The sequence below is a fragment of the Acanthopagrus latus genome, chromosome 4, assembly GCF_904848185.1.
Source record: "Acanthopagrus latus isolate v.2019 chromosome 4, fAcaLat1.1, whole genome shotgun sequence".
Lineage (NCBI taxonomy): Eukaryota > Metazoa > Chordata > Actinopteri > Spariformes > Sparidae > Acanthopagrus > Acanthopagrus latus.
The window spans coordinates 19320488-19330251 of NC_051042.1; the positions used below are offsets into that span (position 1 = coordinate 19320488).

Consider the following 9764-nt stretch of genomic DNA (forward strand, 5'->3'; position numbering starts at 1 on the left):
TCAGATTCAAAAAGGATTTGCAGACCGAATGTTATCCAAGAAATCACAAGACGAACAGCTGAACACAGAAATAAAAGAGGAATTATACATTTGCACTGATTTGACTGGCCAGCACAGTTCTCTGAATGTTGATGATGCTAAAGTAAAGTTCTTCAATTCCTTCTCTATTTAACCGAGGAGGAGCGCTGCACTTTTTGACACTATAGTCGGTCTGAAGATGACCTCGGTGAGGTGATGTTTTTACAGTGTTGCTAACACAGTGTGGCTTTTTGTTTGATTTGAGGGTAAATTCGCTTTAGTCTCCTCAGAGGAATACAACACGACACACCAGTGGATACAAATAATCTCCTCAGATATTGGACAGATACACAACCCTAACATTCATCTTCTTTCTTCTGGATTTCACCGATGACTGCTTTGTCAGCCAGTCGTGGAACAATGCCAGCTTTACAGCTAGTTTGCTTCTTTGCTTCATTAGGTAATATGCAGAGAGAGAGAGAGAGAGAGAGAGAGACTGCATGTAACAAAGGGACTCCTTCAGCTTTTAACAGCTCAGCTCATCCTCATCCTGTTACTGGTGCTGAACACGGATCATGAAACAAGCCAAAAATATCAGTGGATGGAGGAGAAGACGAGGCAGAAAGTCTGGATGCGTCTCCAGAGTGAAATAGCGGAGCACACTGAGACGGGGAATTAAGTGAAGATGACAACTTGAAATATCGGAGCCCCCCTCGAACACTGTGCGCCGTATACGTGTGTGTGTGTGATGAAGTGGCAGCAAGGACAAACTGTTCTCTCCACCATTATGGTGCTCACTGGTAGCACTGGAGTGGGGGCAGGATGCACTGGAGGGTCCTCAGAGTAATGAGCAGCAGCAGGCTGAGTGCCTACTTACTTATCATGGGGAGGTGCAGCGGCAAAGTGAATTACAACTGTTCAGCGACACCTCGGGACGGGCGGAGCGCTAAAAACCACATGACATCATCACACCGCACGACTGCGAGTGAAGTCACTGCGGAGACGCAAGAAAACTGACAACGGGTCGAGTAAAAATGAAAGCAAACAGCGGACAGATGATTGATGGGGCCCATCTAATTAGCTGATCAATATGAGACTCAAGACAGGCGAGAGTGGATCTGGTCTGAGAGCATGTGTGCTGACCACACTCCCCATTTAATCTAAACTGGCAAGATGAGTAAAGCGGCTGAGGAGCCACGTCCAGTATTGACAGCTGGGAATAAATGGCTGCATCAAAACAACAAACAGCCCAGTGGAGAGTTATAAAGCCTTCTGTCACTCTGCTTCCAACTGGACGGTCGTAGAATCATGAGATATCACGGCTGCTGGACAAACCACTGAGGCTGTTACATCATTTGCTGTTGTAACTCCAACAAGCAATCATAACATATCATATCTATATCAGCTGCATATGCAAACGAGACCATATGTAGTTATTCTTTATGACGTGGTGAAGAGAAGCCGCTCTGTAGTCTGAATGTACGGCAGCAGAACAACTGGCTGATAACATAACAAGTGTATGTTGGACCTGCAACCAAGATTTTATTTTGCAGTTGGCTTATTGTCATGAGGACGCAACGTAAGAGACACTTGACAGCATTCGCTTCACCTCAACCAAATTACCTGGACTGTTACTGAGCAGCTGAATCTGCCAGATATTAAATAGTATGTAACCTAAGAGTATGTGTGGAAGACTGAAATAGCCAAAATAAAACAATAAATCAATAAATTGCTCATAAATATGCCATTAAAGGCAGCAGATTTAATAAATGGGAAGAAAATTAATATTTCTGGTTTAATTTGCTTCTGTGTTTATTTCTTTATTTTTTTCTGTATTCCTTCCTTCTTTGCATTTCCACTGGAGGAGATCTACCGGACCTGAAAACGTGAATCTCTTTTATTATCTTAAAAATAAATTTATGAAAAGCTCCATTCTCACATGACACTGTAGTGGAAGTATTGATCTTCACTTTGAAGGAAGAAGAACGAAAAGGAAAAATGTTTTTTCCTGACTACACCCACATCACCGCAAACTCCACTGTGAAGCATGTACATCTATAAATGTGTGTGTCTTGTGTGTGTTTGGTTCTGTGGACCTGTTGGCAGCAGCTAATAAGCCGGTTAATTAATGTTGAAGCACATTCCCTCGCTGCAGAAACGCAGCAACAGCAGCAACAGCAGCAACAGCAGCAACAAAACAATTAACGTGTTCAGCTCTTTGTCTTCATCCATGACCAGAACTCAACCGCTCAAGGAAAATACAGCCGACGTGATTTCCCTGCAACAACCAGATGAACCGTGCCCGAAGTTTCCACTTTCAAATATATAAAGAGGTTTAGCGGCACTTTTCTTTGTATAGGCAAACTGTTGATCTGTGCTTGCATCATCTTTTTCTATTTCCATGCCTGTCCAGTCGCAAAAAAAAGAGCTCAAACAGACCGACAGAAGGGGGGAGTAACAGAGGGCAAGAGGGGCTCAGTCAACAGGCCTCGCGAACACAGCCACTGAGACCGACAGATGCCAGTTTGAAGACAGGGAATACAGTATGGAGGCGATTTACAGTGGCCAAGGCTGAGAGAACAGATGAGACCGGGGATGAGACGACACAGTGGGAGGGGACACGAGAGGCACGAAGGAGCGACAGAGCGTCAGGCGTCAGCAGCGGGTGAAGACGGCGTCTACAGCCGGAAGATTTTCACATCCTGCTCAGTGAAATGACCATTTATTAATATCAAATCAGAGGTGATCACGGAAAGACAAACCAAGACTGGCCAGTTTTATTTAGCTCATGTTGAGTTGAATAAAGTGTGTGTTTGCCATGAGTTAACAAGGCAGTTAAGCTCATTATGTAAACGAGAGAAACTTGAATTCAGACGATTGTATTTTTGTTGCAGGTTTATTTTTTGGAATTAGTTCACAAGTGAACTTGCTGCCTTCACGCCTCCCAGCTGAAACCACGGTAGCTGTCGGACTATCAGCTCTTAAGTTACAGATGGGTATCAGGAGAGAGGACGGGCTGCAGCTGGCTGGTAAAAGCTGGCATGCTAACTTCAGTAGACATATTCACAACTCATTAGATAAGACGTCTTTGACATAACATTAAACACTGCCAATTCTTCACTTACTGCTGATAATGTTAGTTAATTTTTCACTGATTGATTGACATAAAAAAAGATTGTGTAAAACTCTGATGTTGACATATTTCACATGATTCAAAGAATGAAAAGTCAGGGAATCAGTAAAGACAGACGGATTCATCCTCTGGGCAACAAGATGTCACATTGATTCATTCAGTATTTGTGAAAGTATTTTACTACTGGAATAAACAAGAGACCCGACCAAGTGATCCGCCAACGTCCCCGAGCAACTACCACAGTTCAAAATCAAGCTGTTGCCAACTTCTCTCCAACGTGAACCTTTGCCTTCCTTCCACGCACACGCCCACGCATATAAAGACAATGAGAGGCTCCCAATATGCCTCCTCAACACAACAAGCTCACTACAAAACACTCTGGAGTTATTAAAACACACACACACACACACACACACACACTTGTGCAGTTTAGTGCTGAATCTGCTGAGGGCTGACCCTGGAAACACCGCCTCACAACGAACACCAAGAATATCGTCTTAAGCCGCCTTTGTTACAGTGCGGCCTGTAGATTTGGGACGTTGGAGGGTTAGTTTTAGAGCAGCTGCACACAAAATTCCATTTTCATCTTCCAACACAACCAGGAGAGGACAAAAAAACAACAACAAAAAAAAGGAAAATCCTTCAGTGGAGCACAAGGACAGCAGAGGAGACAGAGAAGCATCACCATCTAATGTGAAGTTGTAAATGATGCTGCAGTAACTCCTTCTGATGGATTTACGTATTCACAAATTTTGTCTGATGTGTTCCTTTTTTCTCTGTGACAGGAGGCTTGTGTGTGTGTGTGTGTGTGTGTGTGTGTGTGTGTGTGTGTGTGTGTGTGTTCAAACGCCTGGATCAGTTCCAAGTTTAATTCATGGAGATGCGAGGTGAACGGTAATTTGTTCCGCACGTCAGCTGCTGACAGCTGCAGCGGCCCTCTGGCTCGCTCGGCCATGTCGCCTCATTGATCCGCCAAAAAGACCCAGCAGGGCGGCTCGATTCGGCGCCAACAGGTAGCTTCAGCCCTGCAGGTGATCTGGCCGAGCGAGCCCTCGTGCACAGTCTGCAGAGTCTGAGTCTGCAGGGCGCGTCCTTAACAGCTCTGCGTCATCTTTTGTCACCAAAATCACATCTCCGGGAAGGCACTGCGGCTGGAAGTGGGATCATTACGCAACTCGGGTTGGGAGTGAGATGTCTGTAGGGTTTCTTGGCCTGGATGATTACGAAACAGGGCGACGGATCCATTGATATGCACGGCACCGAGGCGGGATCGGTGCGTGTCTCGGGGCATCTGTGGGGAGGGACAGCCAGGATGAGCTCATCAGTGAACGCTGCGCAGGAAGTGGAGATTACACCTCCTCCGACTGTGACTGGGACAAAATCCCACAATAGCCGTTGTCCCACAGAGATCCTTAATGTCCCACAGTGGCCACACAAACACGAGTGCAGACAGGCCGAGGAGGGTTTGTCTTTCAGGAAGATCCAGAGTCATCGTTTTTTGGGACTCGTGTTTGACAGATATCAGATGTTCATATCCACAGTTTGATCTGAGTAAGATCTCAGCATGACTATAGATATTCAGGATGAGGACTATCAACAGCTCACACTCACACGATGAACCAGAGAGAGAAAAGAATAGATGAGCTTTTTTGCATTTGTGTGCAAACACGCTTGTCTTATTAGACTCAATCACAGAGCAGAGCTGTGAAAAGCATCCCTTCTAATTAAGGCGCCGTAGATTTGCCTTATTCGCCCAAAAGCTCAGCTCCCAGACACTCTGCAGTAACCACACAAGCTGCATTTATGACCAAATGTTAAAAACCTGACTCCAGGTGTCAGACTGATGAAAAATATCTCCCTACATTTATAACCTTGGCTGTTAATTCTGTGAATTCATCTCACGATGTCTTCTGTGTCCGCAGCTCAGAGCTGGGAGCCTTTAAAAAGAGTGACAACCGCCATCTGATAGCTTCAGGGCAAATCACTTCCTTCCAGATGGGGAGCTGATCTCAAACCACATTATCCGGGTTTTGGCACCGCTGAGGCTGATGGTTCTTCATGCTGGAGAGCGATTTGTTTTGCAGCAACAGCTACAGTTCTCATTTCCCCTCGACCCGATCTGCCTGCCGCCTCCCTGTTGACATCGCCGGCGTGGATGTTCCCGGATCAGCGAGGCGAAGCCGTTATCTTGTGCAATTCATTAACTGCTTATTCTCACAGTTTACTGTGTCTGCCGCTGTTTGCTGCAAACTTTAAAGGATAGGTCCACCAAAAAATATAACTTTAAAAACGATCTGCTCAGCCCCATGCCAAAAAACGAAGGAAAATTTGAAGTAAAGTCGACAAAACATTAATGGAGCTTCACAGCAAAACAGAGTTGTAGCATCTCTCCTAAATAACTGCAGTGGATGGAGACTAGTTAGAAAATGACTCAACACGAACTATTTATGTTTATGTGCTGCTTGTTTGTTCCCCATCTGCTTAAGTTGTTTGAGAAAAATGCTGAGCTGTGTTGCGGTGAAGCTCCAGGAAACGTTTTTTGTAGACTACCAAACTTCACAAGGCTGTTACAGAGTAGAGTAGTAAAATGAGTAGAAAATGACAGATTTTTTTGTTTTTGCTTGGGTGAACTTTTCCTTCAAGAACAATCTTACCGTGTGGAGCTTTATGAGAAGCAGCCATTGGCCTAAAGTCAAAGATCTTTGCCTTCAGAGTGACAGTGGCTTTAGAAAACCGGCTCCTTGTTGGTCTGGCTGAAGCAAGACCTTCAAGCGTGAGTGTTTTAGGAAGGCTGTCTTTTGTTTGATGCCAATTTTTACAGTTTAACATCAACAGAGACGATCTTGTCTGACAAAGGTTTTTAAACCCTGCGGCTCTATTTTTGTGGGCTCTGAACTTGTTTGCACATGGAAAGATAAATAACATAACTGACAAAATGTGCACAGCTGATATGTGTGTGTGCGTGTGTGTGTGTATGCATGTGTAACAGGGCGCTGAGGTGTATCAGGTTTCGGTGCTCGGAGACAACAGAAGGGAAGACGCGGCACAACAACAGGCTGTCAGGCCTGATTCCTGTCAGAGCTGCTCGAGGCGGCGGTCATGAATGTGCGCTGACCTTTGCTCTCTGACCCCTGCTGTGACTTCTCCGCTCCCCTGTAACCACACACTCCCACACACACACACACAGGCCCGAACACATGTCCTCACACACACACACACACACACACACACACACACACAGATGGCCCTCGTACCACAGACCTCCCCTCACCCCTGCACTCTGCCCCACTGCCTCCATAATTAATGGACTCGGGGTCGCTGGCAGGAAATCATGGAAGTGTGCGTTCATAAATATTTACAGAAGGCACCATGAAAATTTCACGTGAAGAAAAACACAACATCTCCAGACGATTCTGCCAAACACACACATCTCGCCGTACACACACCGGAGCAGCTCTGTTCAGCATTTAAAACGCCCCTCTGTCTGTCTGTCTGTCTGTCTGTCTGTCTGTCTGTCTGTATCCTCACAGCTAATTGTCTCAGACTGTCACTTTTCCTCCAGATTAATGTCTTTCGTGACACTGACACACTTATTACTTAGTCTAATATTTTAAATAAATAAATAAATAAATAAATAAATAAATAAATAAATCAATCTTCCTTTAGTGGTGTGTGTCAAGTCTCATATTTTGGTTCAGTTCAGTGAGAGGTGACAGAAGTCAGCAGTGTTCCCATCATATGGCCCTTCTGTCTCACTAACAGCGTTAAGTTCACATCTTTGTATATTCATTTACAGCGGATACTCACAGAGAAACCGGCCCAGAAGGGACACGAGTGCCGGACTCTGGGCGATGTCGTGAGCGCCAGAGCCGCGAAGCTGACGGCCAGGATCAGACTCCCGAGGACCATCTGAGAGACTCCCAGAGCCAGCATGATCCTCGTCCGGGTCCGGAACTCCCTGAGGCGGGACAGGCTGCGGGACAGCGACGCGGGGCTCAGGGACCCCGGGCCGCCGCCGCCGATGCCGCTGCTGCCGCCGCGGGGCAGCGCGTTCAACGGCATTGTCACTGAAGGGTCGGACAGGTACGGCAGCACCGGAGGAGGACAATAACATCCACAGAGGTGTGTGGGGGCAGAGTCTTCAGGTCTCAGCCTGCGGTGAGCCGGTACACGGTGCGAGTCGAGGGCAGAGTCCCGTCAATTAAAGAGGCTTCGCTCCAATTAGCGCTGCGCTGCTGCGGCGGATGCGAGGGGAGAGGAGAGCGGAGCGGACCAGGCTCCGGAGGTTCACCGCAGATCACACAGGGGAAGCGGCGATCATCTCATGTCGACGCGCATCGGGTGACGCGCCGGAGTTTATCTGGAAAGAGTCGAAAAAAGGCAAGAAACGCATCATCCTGCCGTCAGCCAGCTTTGCACCATCGTCAAGCCGTCATGCTCGTCCCTGCAGCTCGCCAACGTCTCGGTGGGGGGGAGACCAAAGAAAGAGAGAAAGGAAGGAAGAAAGAAAAGAAAAGAAAGAAAGAGAGGAATAAGAGAAACCAGCCTCTGGAATAAAACAACCGCGCTTCTCCTCGAGGATGGGGCGACTGAACGCGGTGGATCACGCTGATAGTTGGTGTTCTCTCTCTCTCTCTCTCTCTCTCTCTCTCTCTCTCTCTCTCTCTCTCTCTCTCTGGATATCCGCAGTTTGTCTCCTCTGCGTGAAGCACCAGCAGCCTCTTTTTTTTCTTTTTTTTTTTCACACACGACAGCAAAATGTGAAGAGCCAGGACAGGAGACGCACACTGCGCATTGGAGATGTGCCACTCTGCGCGTCTACATGGCGGCGAGCAGCTCCGAGTGTGTTTTACTACTATAGTGAGGGAGGAGGAGGAGGAGGAGGAGGAGGAAGGAGGGGGGGAGGAGGAGGATCCTTACAATCAGGCTACATCCAAATTAAATAAATAAATCAAACCTGCGCGTGATTTGTTGGCGCTGTGCGGGATGTCAGGTTCGCGGGTCTTTCGGGCGAGAGGGGACGCACGTTTTTGGACGCGGTGTCGTCACGACATCAGGGTCGCTGCAGGAGATTTGCGGTTTGTCTGATTAAACAAAGTGACTGAAGAGTCCAAGTGACGCAGGATCGCCGCAGTGTCGCTGAACTTGGTGCTCTGTATCATCCACCCTTCACTGTGTGCAGTAGGCCACACACACACACACACACACACACGCACGCACACACACACACACACACACACACACACACACAGACACACACACACACACACACACACCTTATAGAATAGACAGCTTTCAGTTTTTCTTCTTGGCTTCTTTGAAAGGACTCAAAGTCAATGTGTGTCCCCTCCATCACGGGTTGTTTTGTTTTTTTCTATCAGAGTTTCACTGAAGCGTTATTAAGAGCGATGAAGAAGTGCTGAGGAAGAAAGGAAAAAGTCACAAAGGTCAAGTTCCCCTCCAAAAAACACACGCAGTTTTAATGAAAACACCTCTAAAATGGGTAACTTAGGCTTGTTGTGTTCCAGCAACACTTTCTGTCTGATGAACGAGAAATTAAATGATCTAAACGTTGCACCTGTTAGTCTCTCAACATATTTTTCTCATCTTTCTTCATCAAAATGCTTTTTCGCACGTACCGGTCTTCATTCCATGCGGGGACTACGGTAAACCTGTCAGTGTAATACTCACAGATCTTTGTTCTGATGTGATGTTTGTGTTTACATCTTTCTCGATCAGACCAGACACAATTTTCCTGCTTCTGCTGAGCAATAAAGTTGCTCTCTCTCCTCCTCCACTCTGATCAGACAGAATAAAGTAGATGATATAGAAGTATAACAATGATTTTCTTTTGCTAAACTAGACATTTAAAAATCACAGCTGCAGGACTTCAGCATCTCTGTCCTTGTTCAGCAGACTCATTCAGAGCTCACCTGTGCCACCTAGCTGTGAAACCTGAGAGATGCTATGCAGCCAAACATAACACTGATCAGCAGAGATAATAGACAAAACAGGCAATTACTTGATTGAATTACTAAATTAATGTGCAGTTATTTGAATAGTTAAGTAATCTTTTCTGACAGAAGTGCCCTAAAGATCACTCCTGGCTCCTGCTGCTGCCGGATGGAAGTTGTTGCTTTTCCATATGAGTTATGGACAGCGTGGTTAAAAAAACTTAAAAAAAAAACAAAAAACAAAAAAATGCCCACAAGTCATTTAGCTGAAACTAATGATGTTGAAATGCCGATTTGGTAGAGGTGAAAATCACTCACACAAATAGAATCGGAGTAAAAGTCTGATATCAAATGAACTCAAGTATCAAAAGTAAATGATACATTGACATATGATGACATATGATACATTAGGTGGCTTGCTCCCTCCAGGTTGGGGGAGAGCTTTTGCCTCAGGTGGAGGAGTCTAAGTATCTTGGGGTCTTGTTCATGAGTGAGGGAGGGATGGAGTGTGAGACTGACAGGCGGATCGGTGCAGCGGCCGAAGTAATGTGGTCATTGTATCGGTCTGTAGTGGTGAAGAGAGAGCTGAGCTGAAAGGCGAAGCTCTTGATTTACCGTTCAATTTACGTTCCTACAATCACCTATGGTCATGAACTTTG

The 9764-nt window shown here is 46.2% G+C and overlaps 1 protein-coding gene across 2 annotated transcripts in view; it reads right to left on the minus strand.

The window, feature by feature from the left end:
* Positions 1–7975, minus strand: part of fam189a1 (family with sequence similarity 189 member A1) — a 92710-nt gene extending 84735 nt beyond the window's left edge. Inside the window, exon 1 of one of the 2 annotated variants that reach the window (XM_037094496.1) lies at positions 6959–7975. In XM_037094496.1, coding sequence (XP_036950391.1) covers positions 6959–7213 — 255 coding nt within the window. In that variant the 5' untranslated portion in view covers positions 7214–7975. The remainder of the gene's footprint in view (positions 1–6958) is intronic. The other variant, XM_037094497.1, reaches the window with a different exon arrangement.
* Between the last annotated feature and the right edge of the window lie 1789 nt (positions 7976–9764).